This window comes from Astatotilapia calliptera, chromosome 8, assembly GCF_964374335.1.
Source record: "Astatotilapia calliptera chromosome 8, fAstCal68.1, whole genome shotgun sequence".
Taxonomy (NCBI): Eukaryota; Metazoa; Chordata; class Actinopteri; order Cichliformes; family Cichlidae; genus Astatotilapia; species Astatotilapia calliptera.
In genome coordinates, this window is record NC_137429.1 from 20515834 (window position 1) to 20539645 (window position 23812).

Below are 23812 nucleotides of genomic sequence, written 5' to 3' on the forward strand. Positions count from 1 at the left end.
AGAGGACATCAATCGTTTTGCTAAACCCCCAGAACGAAACAAACACATTTTCTCAAGAAATATTAAACTTTTGTTTTACCTCAACTTCTATAATTTTCTGTTATTCCATTATTACTTCACAATCATGATGGCAATGATTTTGATTTTTCAAAATGGGCGTAAATAATGTATCACAGCACCACTGTTTTGAGAACAGCGCTTTTAAAACACAGCTGACTTGAAAAAGCCAGGCAAAAAAGAAACGCCATCACAGATGATTCTCCACAGGAGAAAAAAAAAATGTTGGTATGTCACCAAAGGAAAGACACAGGTATTACTAATGACTTAAAAATGACTGCTCCTTTTAAGCTGATCAGGTTCCAGGGTCATGGTAAAGTGCACGCTGACTCACCAGCATACCTTTCTGAGACACTTAAAGAAGCTGAACCATCACTCCAGCTAAAACGTGCATCATAAAAATACATTTGATAAGGAGAAACACATTTTTGCTCATTAAAGTTCAACACTGCAGAATATTGTAGGCCTAAGTTTGCAACGTGTTTTCTTTTTCTTTTTTGAGGGGCAGGATTTCTTCCAAACAAGATACATTTTTGACTTTTCTGAATCATTTCTGCTTGTTAGTAAAAATAAACCGCTTAATTGCACACTGACTACATAGGCTTGTCTAAAGATTAAAGCCATCCTCTGAAACAGCTACAAAAAAAGATATTTGAAGTGCCAGAAAGTCTTATTCACCATAACATTAACCAGCCTCCAGAAGAAATGGTGCCTCTCAAAAGCAGAAACCTGCTACAAAAGCTATCAGCAGGACACACTCAGACTCCCAGCTCTGAATTCTCACTCTCTAAAGTGAAAGAAAAATCATTCTGGCTGACATAACCATTTTTCTATTGCAGACAGTTTACGTCAATATTTATTTATTTTTTTAAATGAACTAAGGCTTGACAAACAGTGCAGAGAAAAGGTGGAAAGGGTGCGGTTCGTGCTATTCATTCGCCTGTAACATTTTCAGCCTTTCGATACCTGCTGCTTTTCAAAGTGGAATAGCTCCCTGTGGAGTCCGGCCGTTTGCTCATGCATAGGCAATTTCAAAATGTAAACCCACTGGATATGACATTCATCAATCAAAATAAATCTTTTTGTAATGACCTGCTGAAATGTAATTTAGGACTAGCAAAAGCAGGCGACAGCTATAGAAGTCTGCAAACCAGCTATGCAGAGACAGACAGCAGTAGTTAGTAGCAGCAGTGCACTGAATGATCACAGATGGAAGGAGATGTGGGACAAAAAGAGTGCATGGCTGAAAAGCTCATTATCCAAGGAACTTACTGATAAAGTGAATTCCCCACAGTGCTGCCTTTTATGAATCCACTAAATGAAATTAAAGGAGTGCAAGAAGAGTGACACAGGTTAAAGGCTTTCACTCATCTGAGCACTTAGTGTTTCTTCAAAAAGAAAAAAAAAATCTTTTCTTATTACTTTCACATCCGTCACAGCAAGAATCTGAGAAATTGAGCAGCACCCAAGTAAAAGCCTCGGGTAGCTTTCAGCAAATACCTGCTAACCTCTGTGACGCACAAGCTTTGTGCCATTCACTGAGGGAGGAAGAGAAAAAAAAAACAACACAATCTATGACTACAGAGAAAAGATCTTTACAGGTGTCTGCAGCAGAGAAGTGCAGAGTAATCTATCAGGTGCCTCATTCTGAAGAGTCGTGCTGCTTAGAGTAAATAAAGATTAAACACTCGCATCGTCTTTTTCAGACCGTTTGGAGAGGCAGATGGAGGGATAGGGGGATGAGGATGAGGATCAGCGGTGGGTAGACGGTCTCCTCTGTCTATCTGCCTGTCTGTCTGTTTGTTCAGCACGTTTGCAACTCTACGTGCTGCAGTGGGTGAGAGAATTCACACCACCATGTCGTCTACGCCAGGCGGTGAAGGAACGGCCACGGAGCCTGGAGTTCAACACTTCACCTGCCATTTCTGCATTCATTCTTATTCAAAGTCGAATTGATTTTTTTTATGACTGAAGTCACATAACGTGATGGGAGTACATACAGACGAATGGACCTAAAGGAAGAATACACAAACCATGTAGCACAAACTCTATTCTTGAGCATTTGTTAACCAGAAGGGGTCTGTTTCAATAAGGCTAGATTTGACTAGAAAGCGCAGAGTCCTCCCATCTGTGACTTTCCACAACAGGAAAGAGAACAAAAAAGAAAGAAAGTAGAATTTAGTGCTCGTAAAGCCGTTTCACTTCAGCGGTTCTGGTATGCTCAGACAATGCTACGTAACACCAACATATTGTTAAATGAAGAAATGAAAACTGCTATTGTTCGCTGACAAGAGCGCCTTAACAAACATGGGCAGCATTTCATAACAGCGCAGTATGAGACGTCTCCGATTACATTAAAACATTTCAGCCCTCGTCAGAATGTCAAAATACAAATTTCCATTGTGTGCGTTGCCACTTTGTAGCTAGACGGGCTGCACTATTCTTTTTCAGTCTATGCTTTTTTCTGATTTTTTATTTTATGAGTTTTATCCTCAAAATTCAGAAAAAGAAACTGAGCAAGAAAAGTCTGAGAATCTTGTCTGGGAGTCTACTTCAGCATTAAAACGCATTCTTCATCTCTGTGTTTTACCACGACTGCTTTTGTCCTTCACTGAAATTTTTATTTTCTTCTAAAAATTCTTTGATTTTTAGTCTAAAATCTTATCAAAGCTTAATGAAGGCTTAAAGGAAAGCAGATTTGATTTAAAATAAGAAAACTTGTTCAGAAATAACAGCGAAGAAATCACAACACAGGAGACAACCACTGTCATCACAATAGTCCTTTACAAAAAACAACAACAAAAAAAACCCCAACAACACACTGACAGAGCATCATCTTTTAACTACCCTGCTCTGATTTCCTGTCACATCACTCTGATTCATAAAAAGCCGAACTGCAAAGCCCGGCGTTACAGAGTGATGCAGCAGAATACAAAAAGCAACTTAATGAATTGCAATATGACCCCCCCCCCCCCCCCCCTCCCACACCCCCGAACAAAGCGGGTCGGCTCCAAATTTCAGCACTAATAGAATAATTGGAGATGACTCAGAGGATGGATGAAAAACAACCTGTACGTGCTCGATGGCAGCCTCAGAGGAGGCTGAAAAGAGAAAGTGCTTCAGTTGGAGTGAGAGATAGACAGGACATAATAATGAATTTCTGCTAAGTACCTCACCTCCAGGGTTGAAGCGTTGTTATTTTCAGATGCTTGTATATTTAACTTGCATATTGGGTGATGCAAGCAGAACGTGTCACTATTACGCTGAAACTGCAGGAAAGAGCATTTTGATACGTGTCCAGCTCACGTAATACTGGCAGGATGTGAGAGAGTTTAGCATCATTTCAAGAGAAACTTCAACCATGTGGAAAATATATGTAAAATGTTTGGGAACAAAGTGGTTTCTTATCAAATGTTGTCAACTTGTACAGGTGTAGGGTTTGTGGGGGTTTTTTGCACAGCTAGTACAAATAGAGTAATCAAGAGGAAAACAGGAAGCCTATACTTGTTAGCTTGCCCTTTCCCAAGCTAACAAAAATAAATCTGTCACACTGATATTAATCAAAGCACAAGTGTTAAACTTCAAGTCTGCAAAGTCAATCCATTGCTACAGTACTTTAAACCTACATTCTAGCCACCAGGGGGCGACTTGTCTGGTTGGTAAAAAGAACTTGGCTTGTATATAGATTTATGAGAAAATGAAGTTACTTTGCACTTGATTTATGACATGACTACGCACTTTACTAATGTGTTTAAGGTCTCAGTTACTAATTTTAAGTCTTATTTAATAGAGCACAATGCTTATTTTGAAAAATTATCATTTTGAGCAGCGGCCAGAATCAGCCCTGGGCCTTATGTTTTACAATGTCTTCACAGTAAAATGCATAAATAAAAAAGGACATTTTTTGTGAATTAACGCATTAACAGTAATTGTTGTTAATTACAGCACAATCTGGGCAACGAGCTGCCAGAAAATGTTTTGTAATTCATTTCTTACAATTTACTCCTATATAGTATGTATCATGTAGAAAAACTGAGACGCGCACTTCTTTAGCATATATCAAGTCCTCTCTGGGATTAAATGTGCAGTTAAACTACCAGAACACTTAAGATTAAAGTGGGATCCATGTAAAATGTGTTCGACTTCCTCGACTTACATGAATACCCTAACAGGGACAACTGAACAAGGTATGATTCAGGGTACAGGTATTATAATCTGTTAAACAGACATTTTCCGGCTAGTTTCTACTGTATGAGTACACACTTTCAAGGTCTTTCATGGTGACTGTAAAAATACTCAAACTGAGGCTTCAAAATGGTCTTTCACAAACTAATTGTTGACAACAACGAGGCACATAACCCTGCTGTAAAGATACAAATTGGTGTTTTTGCACATTAGTAACACAGAATATTTGTGAATTGTTCTTTGGGGTAGCAAAGTGGATTTTGTTGGTTTAGTTTATTTTCAAGGTCTATAATAAGCTAATGGCTTCTGGCTATATTCTTACTTTCGTGTAGAGACATTAACTTAAAATTAATTTTAATAAAAGAATTATTCCACGATCTCCAACTATTCCTTTAATTGTATTTAAACATAAGAGGAAGTTTAGAGTCACATTCTTTTAAAAGCTTCGATCTCACAGCAGAGACATTTCTAGCATGGATATCAGACAGACCCTTTCGAGAGCTCCCACATTGCAGGTAGATTTAAAGTAGACTTGCATAATACTCACCGAGCTCTCTGGAGACTGGAGACACGATAGCAGTTTCTCCGATCTTTGACACTGCATCAAAATAAGCCTTTCCAGCAAGAGCCATTGCTGTGCGGGCAGACAGACAAGACACTGTTAAGCTCCAGACGATTTCCAGGATCATTTATAGCTCTGCTTCGACCATTTAAAAGTGCTGCCAGTGTAAAAACAGCTGAGGTACACCAAAATTCATTGTAGCGGTTACGGACCATTACGGGTTTATGCCCTTTTGTCCCTCATGAGGGTGAAAACTGTGTTTACCTGTGACTGATTTCTCATAGCTCTTTCCGAGGTTGACCAGGTTCCTCAGGCCTGGGTTGAACTGCTCCATTACATTCTGGGGTAAAGAGCAGAGTCTTATTATTGTGAATAAAAGCAAGAAAAAGCAAACAAACAACTTTAACTTTAAGACTTGTTTTCCCCTTTTTGAAAGGTCTCGTCATTAACAATAAAACCCTCATAAGGCTATTTTTGTGGGAGTGGGTGGAGAAGAGAAATCCATGAAAACAAGAGCAAGTGTTTGTGCAGTTGCTCTATAAATATCTCCATGTGAGAACAATAAAACTTTCAATCTTTAACTTGACCCCTCACGTATGTCATGCAACTCCCTCGAAAGAGCGAAGTCCCACACAAAGTCCCAGCTATTTGCAGCACCAACTTCATCACTCTCACCAAACCACCCATCTCCCCCTCCCTCTATTGTAATCTCCCAATAATCAAGCACTGCTCACCCCCTGCCTCTATTCCCCTGGCACACTCTCAATAGAACAATGAAGGGGGGCAGGTATGGCTTTACATGAGTGGGGGGCAGCTGAGAGGAAAAACAGTAAACTACTGTAAACTACAGGTAGGACTAGTTCAGTCTCTTTTTCCCTGCTCCCCAAACCAGAGAGGGCACTTCAAAATGCACCGAAATTCAACCTAACTGTCGTACTTAAACTTTTACTCTAAACTGTTGTCTATTTCTACTTCAGGTCATAGACAGTGAAGGCTCACTGCTTATCACCATTGAGAGGTAGAAGTATAATGTTGATTAGATTAGCCAGGAACAACCAATCAAGATTACACTCAAATTATTGCTCCAGTGATTTCAGATGTTCTGATAAAGCCACAGCAGATTGATTGAGCTGTGAGAAGCTTTAACACTTCTGTGGTTCACTGTGATTTACGAAATTATTTAATAACAGGGAGTGTCCCTGCTGTGGCAGTGGCATTGTTGAATTTTCTTTTCCCCTGGTAAACAACAGAAAGTTTCAGTTGCTCGATCAGTTTCTCTTTTTCCCACCCCCTCACAAAACAGGTCCTTGAAACAAGAGGTAACAAAGGGTAAGGGAAACACTTCATTATTTTATGGTACTTTACCTGTGGTTTACAGCCACTGTTGAAAAGCAACAAAGCAGACTCGCTGAACTATAAATTTCTGATTACACCTGAAGTGAACTACATTAAAAAAGCGACCCCTCCCAAAAAAACAACAACAGGTATTTCCTTAAATGTTGAATGCATCACTCACCTTAAAAGTACTTTCAGTGAGCTTGCTCACATGCTCCGGATCCCGAGCCATCACGGCAGGTTGTTTCTTAATCTCAGAATTAAAAAAAATGAAATAAAAAAAATAAAAATATATATACACACAATATAAATATTATATTTAAAAAAATAACAACAAAGCGGAGAACAAAAAGACACTTGGTAATCCAGGAGTTGTCTCGGTCCGAGTAATAAATCCCACAGCGAATCCTGCTCCGTGTCTGTACACTGCACGCGAGCAAGCTGAAACGCTCGTGCAGCCGGCGGCGGACGAACTGACTGGGACACCGAGAGACTTCCCCGTGCCTTTAGGGGCGAAGAGGGGGGGAGGGGGGCAGCGCGGAAGGGTGGTGGTGGTGGAGGAGGGTGACGTCACAAGAGGTGTTACACAGGTCAAAGTTCTCAGCTGGTGAGTTAGAAAGCTGTGGGCTGTTGATTCTCAGGACTGTTAGCGAAAAACACCATAAAAATGTGACGTATTTTGTCAGTGGGTTTTAGATATAATATTGCTTTTGGCCTGGAGAGGGCGCTGCTGTACAATAATTAGTACAGTCACAGTGACGAAGGAAGTTTTGCACCATGAATAAATCGTAGAAGGTTTACTGGAAATCTGTACTTTAACGAGAACTCGTATTATTTCTCAACTCAAACTAGTCTTCTCTTTAAACTTTAGTTAGTCGCGATTTTTAACCTCTAATGCTGAATACACCATCAGTAGCTCTCAACAGGTGAAATGCATCAGAATATTATCTTTGTACATGAAAGGTCAGTGGGTATATTTTTTATGTTATGTGGGCTATATAATTGTGATTCATCATCAATATCCCATCAACCTATGAGTTCTTAAACGATTGGCTATATGTTTGGGGATTTTAATGAGTAATTAGGAAGACCTATCCATCCAAAGCAGTAGTACAAAACACTAGGACTTTATTAGACTCTGAAAGATATAATGAATCACAAGCCTAGTAGTGGTAAATCCGGACTGATTTACAGTTAAAAATACACTGCCATATTTTGACACATACTATATCAATGTTCAGGATCAGCTTGTAAACCTTCAGGTAATGTACATATTATTTAACAATGCAATTTGCACCATTCTCTTGCGTTATGTATCTTTATTTATACACAATATGTCTATAGTTCACAAACCAGCATGCTCTGTTTAAGTACATGCATGTGCTGTTGACATATTTACTCCCCCATGACCCTGAATTGAATTAGTGGAAGAGGATGGATGCATGGAAGTTATAAACATGAATACTAAGAGGTGAATGCAACTGTCACACTCCAGTTGAGTATTCACTTTATGTGCAGTTAAGTTCAAAGCAGGTACAATTTATGCTGATTTACACTGAGCCTGTTGCTTTCTCAGTGCTTAAAAATGGTCTAAGATCTCCCACCACACTAACAAGCTTTAAAACTATCTGAACCTTCTGTGACGTAATCACAGCAATCTCAATGCCAGTGCGTTGCAAACCACGCCCATCATTGAAACTAGCCTTCATTTAGATATCAACAATGGACTTGTAAAGTTGCATAACTGTATCTTTTGTCATGGTAAAATTTGCCCAGAGACATGCAGCACTACACCTGCAGATGAACTCAAACCCACCTTTGTGGCCACGATCGCCACCGTGGGGCGATCGTGGCTCAAGAGTTGGGAGTTCGCCTTGTAATCGGAAGGTTGCCGGTTCGAGCCCCGGCTTGGACAGTCTTGGTCGTTGTGTCCTTGGGCAAGACACTTCACCCGTTGCCTACTGGTGGTGGTCAGAGGGCCCGGTGGCGCCAGTGTCCGGCAGCCTCGCCTCTGTCAGTGCGCCCCAGGGTGGCTGTGGCTACAATGTAGCTTGCCATCACCAGTGTGTGAATGTGTGCGTGAATGGGTGGATGACTGGATATGTAAAGCGCTTTGGGGTCCTTAGGGACTAGTAAAAGCGCTATATAAATACAGGCCATTTACCATTTTGTATAGTTTCCAGAACAATAGGTCTCAGCAGCATGTCATCTTGCTACACATTAGTGATTTTGTTTCTGTACCAACATTTTTAAAACACAAGTGTGTGAAAAAATGGAAAAGTGAAAAATTAAATTATTTTCTATACATTTTTTACATTTTATTGCAACCTTAACAGCCTGACTGCTACTGGTGACAGAGTGTGCAAAATAAAGAGGGAAAAATTAAACTCTAAGTGAAGCAAGACCTTTAGGATTTTATCTATAAGTTAGTTAAATTACACTAAATAACTGATGTTTTACCCTCATAAAAATGTTAAATGAAAGGTTTATGTATTTGAATATTTAATCATTTAGGAAAATAACCAAGTATGTAATTTGACCAGATTCCATGTAAGAGAGACTTTAAAAAAACAACAACAAAGAAATAAAGAAAAAAAGAAAATCAACAGTAAACCTAGCCCTGTAACATCCAGTGTGTCATATCTCATACGTATATCTCGTACGTCTTTGTGATTTGTTTTTGTAACCCTCTTACAATTGCAAAAAAAGGCCAAATGAAGCAAAAATGATACAAATTAACTTCTCTCTTTAAAAAAATGTCAGAAGGTTTGATGAACACTAAAGTTCAAAAAAATAAAAATGAAAATTTTCAGGCAATTATTTCATGCTTCAGTCTTCTTTAGGGTTAACTCAATTTAAGTACTGTCCCAGTAACAAGTCAGTAGTTGTGCAATTTTTGTTGAGCTGATGATAATTTCCAGATCTGATAAACACAGAGATAAACCCACCACATTTAAGAAGTTGTCCCATGTAACTGACAGTAATGTGACCCAGGCCGGAACCACCTACTCAACAGCCGATTGTTGCTCATCATCCATGTGATTGAAACGCATGGTTATGATTTCAAGCCTTTACGGCGCTTATCTCTGAATCTCACTGACCAGAAGTAACAGCCTTCCATCCTTTCTCCCCAATGTCACTCGACTCCTGTTTTCAGAACTAACTTCATACTGTGAGAGGACGAGCAGATATGGACGGGTAAGTCGAACATCCACCACATTAACATCATGAACTGACACGTTTTCAAACTTTCATACGTGTGCTTCCAGAAAACACATCGTGTGGATGTTGATGCTTCCCATACTGGTTCTCCTGGGTGGAACAGAGACTACAGAGTCTTTGATAGATTTGAGTATGTCATCCATTTTCTATCTGTCTCTCTTTTACTGTTCATTCTTCTTGACTCCGCAACTAAATACAGCTTCTCTTTTGACCAGAAAATATTGAAGGGAAGCTTGTTTTCTATCAAATGGAGGGAAATGCCACCTACGTGAGAGACAGAGGTGAACTGGCGTCAGATGTTCCCACAGAGACTATGTTTGAACTCTTTGATCCCCAAAAGAATTTCAGCTCAGCAAAGTTCACCTATACTTGGGACTTAGGGAACGGGTATGATTTCTTACATTTTTAAATATAGATTAAAAAAAATGTTAGAGATGATTTTCTTTGTCTCATATTCTTTTTTGATCTTTGATACAGACAAGTGATTAACGGCACTGAGCCGGTTGTCCGCTATTATTACCCAGAATCAGGAAACTACACAATGTGGTTGAAAGTGGGAGCAAATGTGACCAAATATTCACCTCCGGTGACCAAAGTCTACTCCACAGAGGTTCAAGTGCTTGGTTTGTGGCTTTGAATTCATATATGCATTAATATATTCCTGTATAAATTATTTTCAGTCATTTTCAATAGGAAAAAGCAGTCTGCTGTAGGCTCAACATTTCTGGAAAATTTAATTTGAACTGTGACGTGATGACCTGATGTAACTATCAGGATTCATAAGAAAGCAGATTTGGTAGCAATTCTAAGTTAAGGTGGTTTCAAAGTAGTACTTCTTAAACTTGAGGGAGGGAGTTCATGGTGCAGACGGGGCGTAGAGTAAAATTAAGTTGAATTAATGTGATTTATGTAGGGAAAAATTTCCAAAATGCTATCATCTTGATTTTGTGGTCTTTGTGTGGGGAAACTAGAACACTTCTGTAAAGTTTTCCCAATAAAGAACGAAATGACTAATAGCTAAAACTTATTTGTAGATGCCATCAAGAACATCGAGCTGAAGGGGCCATCAGAATATGAGGTGTCACAGGACGCCAGTCTGATTTTTCATGTTGATGGAAGGTGAGCTGCATTTACCAGGAACATTGCTATATATTAGATCAATGCAAGTTTAAAATAGCGTGACCCTGAATAGTGCCCTTTCTTTTGCATTCAGCTTTTTATTTAATATTAATTTTGTTATTGTATTATAAAGAAAAGCTCCTCAACCCTGTGTTTGTGTGTGATTTTAGTCCTCCCTTATGGGTTTGCTGGCGTTTTCTCCCCAACTGCATGCCGGACGTGACAGAGGGCTGCACGCTGACCATGTTGTATGACAACATGTTGAAACTGAACCTCACCTTCGCCTCTGCTGGCTACCACTGTCTGGACATCAGTGTCCGGAACGAAATCAGTAAGCTGCAGACCTCCTTCAGCCTCTACGTCAGGAGAAACAGTGAGTATCCACCCACAACACCAGCAGAAATACCTGCAGACATGTTGCTTTCTGTGACATTAAAGCAGAGGACATAGGGAAGAAGAGAAAGAAAAGACATAAACTGATGTGGCAGCAAAATGCTTTTAGGGCAGAGGATCGTTTAGAGGAAACCTTGTTACAAAATGTGTTGGATAACGTAAAAAATGCACTGTCATGATATCAGAAAACACAGCTGAAACTCACATGGGAAAAGTGTAGGTTCAGTGCTCCCTGCCAGACTTGCTCTGCTGGATTTAATCATTGTTTTTTAACTCGAGCAGTAAACTTTTCACACCCTAACCAAAACCAGAACCTAATCAAAGCCTAACCAAAGCACAGCTGAAAAATACAAAAGAATAAAGAAAGAACAGAAATAAAAGTTAAGAAAGCCGGAAAACTTTGGAAAACTGGCCCCATTCATCAACATAAGACTGCATCTTCCTAATAGCTTCATTAGTACTACAGAGTACCGAGGAGTCGGGAGATGAATTTATTGGGAAAGTTAGCGGAACCAAGCTACTTGATCATAAATGACACAGAGGAGCTCACGATTCAGCAGCATATTCAGTTTTGAGTGCTGAGAATGGATTCTGCTTAATGACTTCTAAATGCACCTAACAGGAAGCCAACTGACTGCTGCTATAGGTAAACCTGAAGGGCCAACCTGGGAAAAAAGGGGACATCCAAGGTGTTCAGGCCAGCTTTACTAATCTAAAACAAGGGAGGCAGGTTGAAATTTCACATATGATCAAACCTTAAGACTCCCTAATTACTCCCATAACATTTACAATCTGTTTATGCCGCATGACAAATCACTTCACCCTGTGTAGAAAACCATATTTTTACTGTTCAAAAAGTACAACATGGAACACAAAATGCAAAAGCTGCATTTTCCTCTCTTTGTGGCAGCCTGTAGTAAGAGGTTTCATTTTCACTTATTAACTCAGAGTTAATTAAAAAGGTTACCGGATAACTAAAGGAATGGGAGACATAACTGAAACAAAAGCACAGCAAATATTTGATATCTTGTCTGTTTTCTTTTCTGAATGAACTGTCAGAAATGCCAAATATCTGCCCCCCTCCCCGCACCCCCTAAATTTGCAAATTTACTCAATCTACTTTTTACTGTTTTACTTTTTATACATCAATAAAAAGGTTGGGGTGCTGTGTGAAATGTACATAAAAACATAATGCAAAGATTTTTAAATCACATATTCCATTCACACTCTAACATACGGATGTTTAAACTGAGAAAACGCTCAATGTTAAGAAAGATATGAGGTGATATTTAACGTTGGCCATCTTCAACACTGTGTAGAGTTCCGTCTTCTTTTAACAACAGTCTGTAAACATCTGGGAATTGATGAGAGCAGCTGCTGGAGCTTTGGGAGAGGAACATTGCTCCATTCTTGCATTGGATTCTAGCTGCTCAACAGTCCTCTACTCTGTTGCATTCTTTATTTCATTATGTGCCAAATGTTTTTAACCAGTGAAAAGTCTTGACTGCAGACAGGCCATTCAGCACCTGTGCTCTTCTACTACAAAGCCATGCTACTGTAAGAGATGCAGTGAGGGTTTAGCACAGTGTTGTTGAATAAGAAACGCCTTCTCCAAAAAAGACACCTTCTGGATGGATCATATGTTACATACCTTTCAGCACTGATGGTGCCTTTCCAGATGTGCAGCTAACAATTCCATAGGCACTATTGCAGCTCCATCAGAGATGCAGGCTTGAGTGCTGATAACAGGCCAGAAGGTCTCTTTCCTTTTCAGTCCAGAGAACGTGAAATCCATGTTTTACAAAAACAGCTGTCAACTTTGATTTGTATGATGGGCGACACACTGTTGCCTCGCTGTTGCAGTTTGGGACCTTTTGAGTGTGGAGTACGCCTGTTCTCCCTGTGTTTGTCTGGGTTCTGTCCAGGTATTCCAGCTTCCCCCCAGAATACAAAGTTATGCTTCAGTTTAGGCTTACTGATGATTTTAAACTGATCATAGGCATGAATGTGAGTGTGAATGTATGTTTGCCTCTCTTTGTTAGCCAATTAGTCTGTGACAGAGGGGCAACCTGTGTTGGGATGTACCCTGCCTTCTGCCCCATGACAGCTGGGATTGGCTCCAGCCCCCTACAACCCTGAATCAGAGAAGTGAAAGAAAATGGATTTGTCTTATAACGGAGCACTTTTTCACTTTGCTTCAGTTCATGTTAAATGGCTCAGAGAAGATGGCAGCGTTTCTTGATTTGACTTAATTTTTACATATGTCGTCTTCATGCATGATAGAGCTTCCTCAGCCCGTCCAATGATCCTGCCTAAAGACAAGATCTGCATTATGCATAGATTTCTCCAGATTCTCACTATCCTTTAAAGATATTGATGATTCAAAATGTTCACAATTTTACATTGAGGAACGTTCCACAATTTCTTGATGCAGTTTTGGCTTACTGGTGAACCGCTATCAACCTAATTAGTTGCAAAATGTTCTTCCAGCGGTTTCTTTTATTACCACTTATTTTTCCATCCGTTTACTGTTCCGGAACTAACTTTTTTGAGATGCTCTGCTGCGATCAAATTCAAAATAAACCAGTACTTTTAATGAGTTTTATTATGAATAATGTGTGGGTTTATGAGATTTTCAAATCACTGCATTCTATTTTTATTCACATTTTATCCAGCATTGCAACTTTTAACATTTACTAATAAAAATCCTTAAAGCATTTTTGCCTTTTTTTTACTTTTTTTTTTTTTACCATTGCTCCTTTAGCTCATAGAAATTGCACAGAAACTGCACTTTAAATGCGTCATAGCTGGTCCAAACGTTTCAGGTTGTAAACACATTGATAAGCATATTTGGACAATGTTTGTAAATTTCAGATGAATACTTTCACATGCTTTACCTTACTGTGAATTTTGAACTGATGTTCATGTCAATTATTTTCCCTTTTAATGCATTTTTCAATGCAATGTTGGTCTCGAAATTTCTATTAGAAAGATTTTTTAGTAGCCTAAAGTGAACTGCCTGCAGACATCACATGCAAAACCATTTGCAATGTTAATGCTGCTTATTGGTCGTCAGCATCAGAACATATACACTCACACATGCTACTGAACACAATGAAACAAAACTAGACCAGCACCTTTTTTGAAACTGGAGTTGTAAGATGAATTAGCAAGTTTAAGGCCATTTGCAAAGTTCTCTTGGCTCTAAATATGAACTATTTTTGTATTAGTCATCGTGTACCTTCTGCTTTAATAAAGTTTGACTCAATCACAATAAATCTAAATAAACACAGCAAAATCTTTTGAAACAAAGGTCAGCTGTGCTGTGTCATGAGGTGTTTCATGTGCTGTTTAGCTGTGTTAGTTCCACAGACACAGATGAAAGAGTGAAAATGGAGGAATCCAAGCGTATCAGAGTAGGCGGGTCCGAACATGTCTGCTGTCCTCAATCGATTCGTTGTTGTGATTTTACTAAAGTTTCTATTGAGCCAAAATTAGCGTCTGCTTCCTACTTACTCAGAAACACAGATTTTCTGGGACAAATTTGGAACTTTTGACTCAGTTTTAGAGTGTGTTGTGCTACTTAACACACAACAGAGTGCCTCACTTTCTTCTATCATTATACCAAACAGGGTCATAAAGCCAGTAAGAAAATTGTACGCTTGCTAAAACCACCATATTCATTTACAACACAGCATCCTAGCTACAGTGTGTAGCATGGAGAGTAGAGACTCATAGAATAAGTATATGAGATATAATAGTTTCAATTGCTTATAATTGTTTTTACTGCATCTTTAACAACAGACCCACACTCTGTCTGCTTCTTTCTTCCTTAATTATAGATGGTGCTCAAATTTTCTTCATCCTGTCATGTGCTGCCATTCTTGTGGCAACGTTCTCCTTCATCGCAGTCATCGCCTGTCACCCTCATCTTCACAGCAAACTTAAGGTACACATGTTTGTGGTTCATTAACCACATATTAACAAGATAAAGGCACAATGCAAAACCTTCAAAAACCTTAAGGGCCATATTAGTAAATGATTATAAAATTGTGTACTTCATCAATACTGTGTATCCCACTGGTTAGAGTTTAAGCAAATAGCCTGTTATCCTAGTTTTCAGTAGCTCAATGAGTGCCAGTGATTGCAGTTAATTGCTGTGTATGACCACAAGGAGGCTGCCTATTTCCAGAAATAAATCACACTTGAACAACAACAAACTATAAACCACATAAGCTCAGATATTTGAACCTACTTAACTGTGACACTGCATTTTTATCTAAAAGCAACTTTGAAGCTGGCTGATGTTTTTCTGGTAAATGTCATTTTGCAGATTGCTGCTTCCAGTAATGCCGTATTTCTGAAGAACCAAGAATCTGATGGTCAAAGCTTAATTCTTTTAAAGCTCTCCAACATTGAGAAAGCAGAGAAAGAGCCACTCCTGTTGCAATATGGGACTCAAGGCCGCTCTTAACCAGCACACTGCTTCTCTTTCTGCCCTCTTATTGTGGCTGCATACACATGTGTTTGGCAAAGAAAAATCTAAAACTACTAATAACTGTGACCCTGCATATCTTGCATGTGTGATTATAGATATATTTTGCTAATATGTGCATGATCAAGTAGCTTGATATTGTATTTTGAAAAAAGAAGAAGAAATAAAGTGCCTGTATGTATTTAGAACTATCCTCTAAGCTGGGTTAATTGGTGGTTTCACCGCAAATGTTCAGTAGGCTAATAGGTCAAACACTGCGTTTGTCATAAAATAATGATGGCGATCAACTGATGAGTCACAGAACTCAGGTTGACATTCAAATAAACTCATAAAAAATTAACAGCTCAAGCGCAGGTCATGTTTAAACAATGAGTGTTAATGATCATGCTGTGAATGGATTGGACCACTCATTTATTCCATGTTTTTAATTGATGTATGAATCGAGGCCTTGCGTCGGTGTTACTTTCTAGAAAAACAATTAAATATTTGTTTTGACCTTCATCTTGCACTCCTAAACGCTGAGGCACAGCTGCACAAGATATATTTTTTTGCAGAGAGCTAATACTCGACTCTGTCCTATCATGCATGATGCTCAGGTTCACAATTCAAATGAGCATATTTATCTGAACAACTTCTACTTTGAACTTTACAGAAAGTACATGTGAAGCTCTTTATCTTTTATAAACCTTGTGTTTTGTATCAGTTATATTGACACAATACAATGTACTATGAATGAATGTTACATTGAAATTTGGGTCATGTCATGAACATGAACTGAATTTCAATAAGGTTGTGGTAGGTAACATGTTTTTGGTGTCACTGGACAGGAAATCAACCTGTTCATCCATTTTCTTTCATCTAACCAATTCAAGAGTTTCTATCACAGCTGTCTTAGGGCAATAGGCAGGCAACACCCTGGACAGGTTGCTAATCTGTCAGCTGCTGCAGTGCTAACACAAAACACATCACTCACGGTCACACCTATGGTCAATTGAGAATCACCAATTAACCTAATGCCATATGTGTCTTTGTACTGTGGGAGAAAGCTAGAGAGAAACTGTCACGGCTGGCGAGGCAGGCCGTGTGGAGGTGAGGTAAGGACCCAAATGCAGGCACTGACGTAGATGCAGAGATTGAGCTTTATTTTGTGAGGTGAACACAATACAGGAGGAACGGAGAAGGGCATACAGATAAACCTAAACTGAGAAAACTAACAAAACTGACCTGAAACTATCATACGGCAGAAACACAGGGAGTCTCGAGGAGACAACGCACACGGAGCAGCAACAAGCAGGAGAAAACACAGGGCTTATATACACACAGGGGCAATCCGGGAATGGGATACAGGAGGTGACAGGCTGACGAGACAAGGACCTTCAAAATAAAACAGGAAATACAACAGGTATGCACAGACACGAGAATTAACACAAGACATGGCAACAAGGAGGGAGCACAAAGACGCGGGACCAGGCAGGCAGAGAGACAGAACAAAAGGAGCTCGAAATACAAAACAGAAACTAAACCTGAGAACAAGAAATTCCTAACAAGAATGAACCTAAAACATAAGATAATAATCAAAACCAAAACCACTGAGTCCACAGACAGACCATGAGAGTAACCATGTAAACACGGCGAGAAAATGCTAACTCTATACAAAAACACATTTTTTCATACTCTTGAGTTGGTCTTCAAGAATCATTCTCTAGGTTTCTTGAAGGACATTCAAAGCCAGGTCAACACCTGAATCACATGATTAGTTCGTTACCAGGCCTCTGGAGAACTTCAGGACATGTTGAGGAGCTAATTTAGCCATTTAAATCAGCTGTGTTGGTTCAAGGACACATCTAAAACCTGCAGGGACACCGGCCCTCGAGGCCTGGAGTTGCCCACCCCTGTTCAAAGCCCTTCTTTAGCTGTTGGGTGCCTTTTGTTCAGTTCTGTCAAGATGATCCCAGGCTGCTTCAATAATGTTGAGGTCCGGGCTCTGGACTCTGTGCTTCCAACCCATCTTACAGATGGCTGTAGACACTCACTGTTGTACAGCTCTCTGACGTCCTGCATATATATTAATGACAATTTGATCTGTTTCCTTTCTGTATGAATGACTTCTTTACAGCCTTCCAAATGTATCTCTGGGTCCTCTTTTAGGTCTTTGCTCAGTTTTTGTCATATTTTTAAGGACATAGCATTTAGTTCTTGATTTACTTCTTCCTTTGTCTTCCACTTATTTGCTTTACCTAGATTTTTAAAATGAGAAAACTGGACAAGTGAAGAACTGCTGCAAAGAAAAGTGGGCCAAACTTCCTAACAATGTGAGAAAGTCATACAGAAAACCATTACTTCATTAGCTTGTACCAGTGAACCATGTGGTGAGGTGTACTTAGTTTAACACACACAGTGCTATTTTATTAAATAAATACCTAATATAATACGTCACATCTTATTCATCTGTCTTTAAGCAGTTGTAGAACCTGGTATGGACCAGATTTGTCACAGCCGAGCAGGCCGGTGTGTTTGAGGTGTGGACAAAAATGCAGACACGGGAGACAAACGAAGTGTAACAAAAAAAAACAAGGCAAGGCAAACTGGAGAAAAACTAATCTGGAAACCTAAACTGAGAAAAACTAAAACATGAAAACTGTGACATGAACAGGGCCTGAACTGGAACATGAAAAACTCTAACGTGAGATAATCAGGGCATGAGGACAGAAGGGTAATGAGGGAAGTGGAAACACCTGAGGAGACACAGCTGACACAAATGATCATGACGCCACAGGGAAAAGTAAAACCCTAACACACTAAACATGGAACCACCAGGCCTTTCAAAATAAAACAGGAAGCATGGAGCGACGAAGAGGTAATAACACAAGCTTGACAACATGAAACACACAGACAAGAAACATGACAGACTGGGTAGACATGAAGCACAGGGAGATGCAAGCATGGGCATAACTAAACGTTAAACAAAGAGGAGAAGACTAAATAATAAAGTATTCTGATTCTGATTCTGATTCTGAAGAACAAGAACTAGCATTTTTACAATAACGTAAGAAAATCCAAAATAAACTCAAGACACTGGGTCACGGACCCGAACCCTGACAGATTGTTTTTGAGTGTGTACTAATGTGCTATATTTTAGAATAAAAAGAGGGTGTACTTTGTTTTTCATATGGCTCTAGACTCAATCGCCTCCTCTGGTTTTGTTTTTAGGCTTAGCTCACGAGGCTTGAGACAAGTTCTTTCAAGCCAGATCTAGTGAGCATAGCAAAAACTTGTTTAAAAAGCAGAGTAGTGATACGGCATGGTTAGGCAACAAAAGACCTTCACCTGGAAAGGCAGGGTTTGAGTCCTGTGTAAAACCAGAATGCAGGTTTGTTTGTTTTCTCTTCATTACTGATTAAGCCATTACCCAGTTGTTGTTGAGAAATCAATGCCACAAATATGAATGTGGTGTCATCAGCAGTTACTGAGGTAATGACTGACCAGTCCTCCACAGAGCTATATTACCTTCTTTTAATAAAACTTTATCATAACCAAAACAAATCAAAATTATTTAAATTCAACTTTGTGATAGAAACACAAAAATATAAAGCAATATTGTTTCTAATTACTGCAAAATGAAGCATCAGCCTGAGATGAAAGAAAGGATCGATTCAAATTCAGTAGAAAAACAGGAAGAGTTGTAAAAGTTAACCTTACATAAAGTCTTTGAATCTTTTCTAACTCCTCTAGCATCAGTCACGTTATTTTTATTCAGTTTTTTACCTTGATGGTGTTTAATGATAGTGTGTTCTCTGTTAGAGACGTCAGCATTATTAATTGTGAGTGTTTTGATGAATGCTGGTTGTCAAAGACACTGCGGGGTGATGCAGATGCTAAGATGAATATCAGGCTGACCTTGAGCTAAAAAAAAGTTAACGTCTGCAGCTGTTCGCATTTTTTAAGAGAAAAATCTGTCATTAAATTTCAGCTCTGTTATATTCACTCATATCTACTGAAACCAACGTTTGAGGTTTGGATGTGGTAATGTAAACATATGAACATATATGTAATATACATACAGTATGGATCATATCACTGATGTGTAAAAAAAACTTTAATGACTTAATTAGACATGTGGGACTTGCTTTTTGTTTGTTTTTGCTTCTTTTCTTCTCTTTTCAAATTTCAAACTTTGATTCTTTTTTCATCACCATCTTTTTGTAACTTCAAGGTCTGTGTTTTAGCTGCTAGAGTGACCAAAGAGTGAATTGCTAAGTTATAAACTAACACGACGAAGCTTGATTGGCAAGGTGCCATAACTGATATGGATGCATGCACAGATGCAGGCATGGTAAAATACAAAGAAACCAACAGAAAGCAACAAAAAATAAAATAAAATAAGCTCAGGTCCTCTATCAGAGGCCTGGGAGCTTGAGGGTCCATTGCAGTATCTTAGCTTTTCCTAGGACTGCGCTCTTCCAGACAGAGATCTCGGAAGTTGTTCCTGGGATCTGCTGGAGTCACTCCCCTAGCTTGGGGGTCACTGCACCAAGTGCTCCGATTACCATTTAGACCATTGTTACCTTCACCCTGCACATCTTCTCGAGCTCTTCTCTGAGCTCTTGGTACTTCTCCACTTTTTCGTGTTCCTTCTTTTTGATGTTGCTGTCATTCGGTATCGCTACATCTATCTCTACGGCTGTCTTCCTCTGCTTGTCTACCACTACTATGTCCGGTTTGTCCGTTTGTCCACCAGATTGTCCGTCTGTATCTGGAAGTCCCACAGGATCTTACCTCAGTCATTCTTGACCACCACTGGGTGCCTCTTCCATTTTGACTTCAGAACTTCCAGGCCATATTCTGCATAGATGTTCCTGTATACTATGCTGGCCACTTATTTATGGAGTTCCATGTATACTCTGCCTGCTAGCATCTTGCATCCTTCTGTTATGTGCTGGATTGTCTCAGGGGCATCTTTACACAGCCTGCACCTGGTGTCATGGTCCTGGGTCTCTTGACCCAGCGTTTTAAGTTTGAGTTTATTTTGTTCATTAGGTTATCTAAGTTCATTTGGTTATTAGACTCCTTGTGTTTTCTTCCCCTGTATTTAAGCTTCCCCTCACCCTTCGTGTTTCATGCTGCGTGTCTTATGTTATCAAGTTTGTATTATTATGCCTAAGTGTTTCTAGTTATTATTTTCCCCTCGTGTTTCCAACCATGTTAAATCTCCCCTGCTCTTCATGCGTTTCATGTCTGTGTCTTACGTTGTCAAGTTCGGGTTGTCATGTCTATGTCTCATTATGTTTCCTGTTTTATTGTGAAGAGGTCTGGTGTTCTGTGTTCATCATGTTCAGTTTTACTCTCCCACTGTGACGTCATTATGTTCATGTGTGCCAGCTGTTTTCTCATGTGTCTCCACTTCCCCTAATCACCTCCTGTGTATTTAAGTCCTCTGTTTTCAGTGTGTGATTGTCAGGTCGTCTGTTGTCCACGCCATGTTTCCTATGCCATGCTTCCAAGTTTCTTGTCTAGGTTTTTCTTATTGTTTGTTTAGATTTCCCAGTTTAGGTTTGTGTTAATTTTGCTTCAGTTTGCCTTGCCCTTTGTTTGTACCTTTTTTTCCAGCCATATTAAACGGCTCGCTTTTTGTTAACATTCAAGTTTTGTTCCCTGTTCCTTGGAGTCTGCATTTTGGGTCCTTTTTCAATTCATACAGTCTGCCCTCGCCAGACTGTGACACCTGGGGTCTGGCCTGGTGTGGTAGACCGCAGCCTCTATGGATCTTGTACTTGGTTGTTCCTGTGCTGCCATGATTTTTGCCTCTTTGGTGTCTTTCAGCTTTGTCTAGCAACTGGTAGGATTTCTGGATGTCTGCTACTTGCTCTATCTGCCAGTCATACATACAGTGGGGCAAAAAAGTATTTAGTCAGCCACCGATTGTGCAAGTTCCCCCACCTAAAATGATGACAGAGGTCAGTAATTTGCACCAGAGGTACACTTCAACTGTGAGAGACAGAATGTGAAAAAAAAAATCCATGAATTCACATGGTAGGATTTGTAAAGAATTTATTCGTAAATCAGGGTGGAAAATAAGTATTTGGTCACCTCAAACAAGGAAAATCTCTGGCTCTCACAGACCTGTAACGTCTTCTGTAAGAAGCTTTTCTGTCCCCCACTCGTTACCTGTATGAATGGCACCTGTTTGAACTCATCATCTGTATAAAAGACACCTGTCCACAGCCTCAAACAGTCAGACTCCAAACTCCGCCATGGCCAAGACCAAAGAGCTTTTGAAGGACACCAGGAAAAGTATTGTAGACCTGCACCAGACTGGGAAGAGTGAATCTACAATAGGCAAGCAGCTTGGTGTGAAAAAATCAACTGTGGGAGCAATCATCAGAAAATGGAAGACATACAAGACCACTGATAATCTCCCTCGATCTGGGGCTCCACGCAAGATCTCATCCCGTGGGGTCAAAATGATCATGAGAACGGTGAGCAAAGATCCCAGAACCACACGGGGGGACCTGGTGAATGACCTGCAGAGAGCTGGGACCAAAGTAACAAAGGTCACCATCAGTAACACACTACAACGGCAGGGAATCAAATCCCGCAGTGCCAGACGTGTTCCGCTGCTGAAGCCAGTGCATGTCCAGGCCCGTCTGAAGTTTGCCAGAGAGCACATGGATGATACAGCAGAGGATTGGGAGAATGTCATGTGGTCAGATGAAACCAAAGTAGAACTTTTTGGTATAAACTCAACTCGTCGTGTTTGGAGGAAGAAGAATACTGAGTTGCATCCCAAGAACACCATACCTACTGTGAAGCATGGGGGTGGAAACATCATGCTATGGGGCTGTTTTTCTGCCAAGGGGACAGGACGACTGATCCGTGTTAAGGACAGAATGAATGGGGCCATGTATCGTGAGATTTTGAGCCAAAACCTCCTTCCATCAGTGAGAACTTTGAAGATGAAACGAGGCTGGGTCTTCCAACATGACAATGATCCAAAACACACCGCCCGGGCAACAAAGGAGTGGCTCCGTAAGAAGCATTTGAAAGTCCTGGAGTGGCCTAGCCAGTCTCCAGACCTCAACCCCATAGAAAATCTGTGGCGGGAGTTGAAAGTCCATGTTGCTCTGCGACAGCCCCAAAACATCACTGCTCTCGAGAAGATCTGCATGGAGGAATGGGCCAAAATACCAGCTACTGTGTGTGCAAACCTGGTAAAGACCTATAGTAAACGTTTGACCTGTGTTATTGCCAACAAAGGTTATGTTACAAAGTATTGAGTTGTATTTTTGTTATTGACCAAATACTTATTTTCCACCCTAATTTACGAATAAATTCTTTACAAATCCTACCATGTGGATTCATGGATTTTTTTTTTTTTCACATTCTGTCTCTCACAGTTGAAGTGTACCTCTGGTGCAAATTACTGACCTCTGTCATCATTTTAGGTGGGGGAACTTGCACAATCGGTGGCTGACTAAATACTTTTTTGCCCCACTGTATCATGCAGGGGCCTGTCCTTCCATGATGGTTCCTCGGCTTGCTCCTCTTCTTTCTTAGGTTTTTGCTGCCTGAGGTATTTACTAAGCACACTGTGAGTTGTGGCAATCTTCCTGATGTACTCACTGTCTAGTGCTCAATTTCTCTGAGCACTGCACAGTCCTGAGAAGATTGGCAGATAATGGACTTCAATCTGTTGGCCTTATAACCCCTCCCTGATTGATGGGCAGCAATAGTTGTTTCTACTAGGATCCTTGCTGATGCTTTTCCTCCTTGGCATTGTGTTACCAAATACCTGAATGCTCCAGAGCCGCGAACTGCAAAAGCTTCTGCTTTCATAGAAATGGCCACACTTTCTGATGATCAGTTAATCAAGTGGATTCATCAAGCAGCATCTGGCTGATACTTACCCTCTTAATTCCTGTGGAAGCAGGAAGGGTGTACTTAGTTTTTACACACTGCTTCTGTGTGTCTATTACATTTTTAAGACCTGCTAAGAACCAGCTTATTTTTATTATGTCCTGAACCTTTAAGGGTTTGCTTTCTTTTGACCAGCCTAAGCTTCTTAAATGCTTACCTCTCCTGAAAACAACCTGTGTGAATTATATAAATTATTCTTCGCTACTAATCCACAAGAGCACAGTTAATAATATTCCCATCTTCAAAGACCCTTAGAGTATAACAGGTTTTGACAATTCTTGGTTTTGAGAAATGCAAAAAATATTTTTCACCTGTCAAACTTAACCGATTGCTTTGTTTTGCTCAAGCTGGGCGGCTAAGCTAACATATAAAAAGATGGTATTCTATATGATTTCATAATTCTGGATTTTAGTGAAACTTAAACTTAAATAACTCAAATAATGAATGTGTGTCATGTAGTTTCAAGGCTGTGGCAGACTTGTCTAATAGAGTGTCCGTGATGTCACCCCTGACCTTTCTCATCTGTTAAG

General features: G+C 39.9%; 2 protein-coding genes across 4 annotated transcripts in view; one reads left to right on the plus strand and one right to left on the minus strand.

The window, feature by feature from the left end:
- baiap2l1a (BAR/IMD domain containing adaptor protein 2 like 1a) overlaps positions 1–6653 on the minus strand; it is a 28579-nt gene extending 21926 nt beyond the window's left edge. For both annotated transcript variants that reach the window (XM_026179001.2, XM_026179000.2), the window contains exons 1-3: positions 6321–6653; positions 5069–5144; positions 4790–4876 (exon numbers count right to left, since the gene is read on the minus strand). In XM_026179001.2, the coding sequence (XP_026034786.2) occupies positions 4790–4876; positions 5069–5144; positions 6321–6371 (214 nt within the window). In that variant the 5' untranslated portion in view covers positions 6372–6653. The remainder of the gene's footprint in view (positions 1–4789; positions 4877–5068; positions 5145–6320) is intronic.
- A 3-nt stretch (positions 6654–6656) lies between these two features.
- Positions 6657–15708, plus strand: tmem130 (transmembrane protein 130). 2 transcript variants are annotated; one of them, XM_026179003.2, is made up of 9 exons: positions 6657–6746; positions 9297–9337; positions 9409–9491; positions 9577–9748; positions 9839–9984; positions 10396–10480; positions 10651–10853; positions 14716–14822; positions 15207–15708. In XM_026179003.2, the coding sequence occupies exons 2-9, from the start codon at positions 9330–9332 to the stop codon at positions 15345–15347; spliced, it is 945 nt and encodes a 314-aa protein (XP_026034788.2). In that variant the 5' UTR covers positions 6657–6746; positions 9297–9329; the 3' UTR covers positions 15348–15708. The 2 variants fall into 2 exon arrangements, with proteins under 2 accessions (XP_026034788.2, XP_026034790.2); XM_026179005.2 differs by lacking the exon at positions 6657–6746 and adding an exon at positions 6883–7102.
- The last annotated feature ends 8104 nt before the right edge of the window (positions 15709–23812 follow it).

Coding starts and splice junctions, on each gene's coding strand:
- tmem130 (XM_026179003.2), top strand. Junction 9,492..9,576: donor AGAGTCTTTGATAGATTTGA/GTATGTCATCCA, acceptor TCTTTTGACCAG/AAAATATTGAAGGGAAGCTT. Junction 9,985..10,395: donor CACAGAGGTTCAAGTGCTTG/GTTTGTGGCTTT, acceptor ACTTATTTGTAG/ATGCCATCAAGAACATCGAG.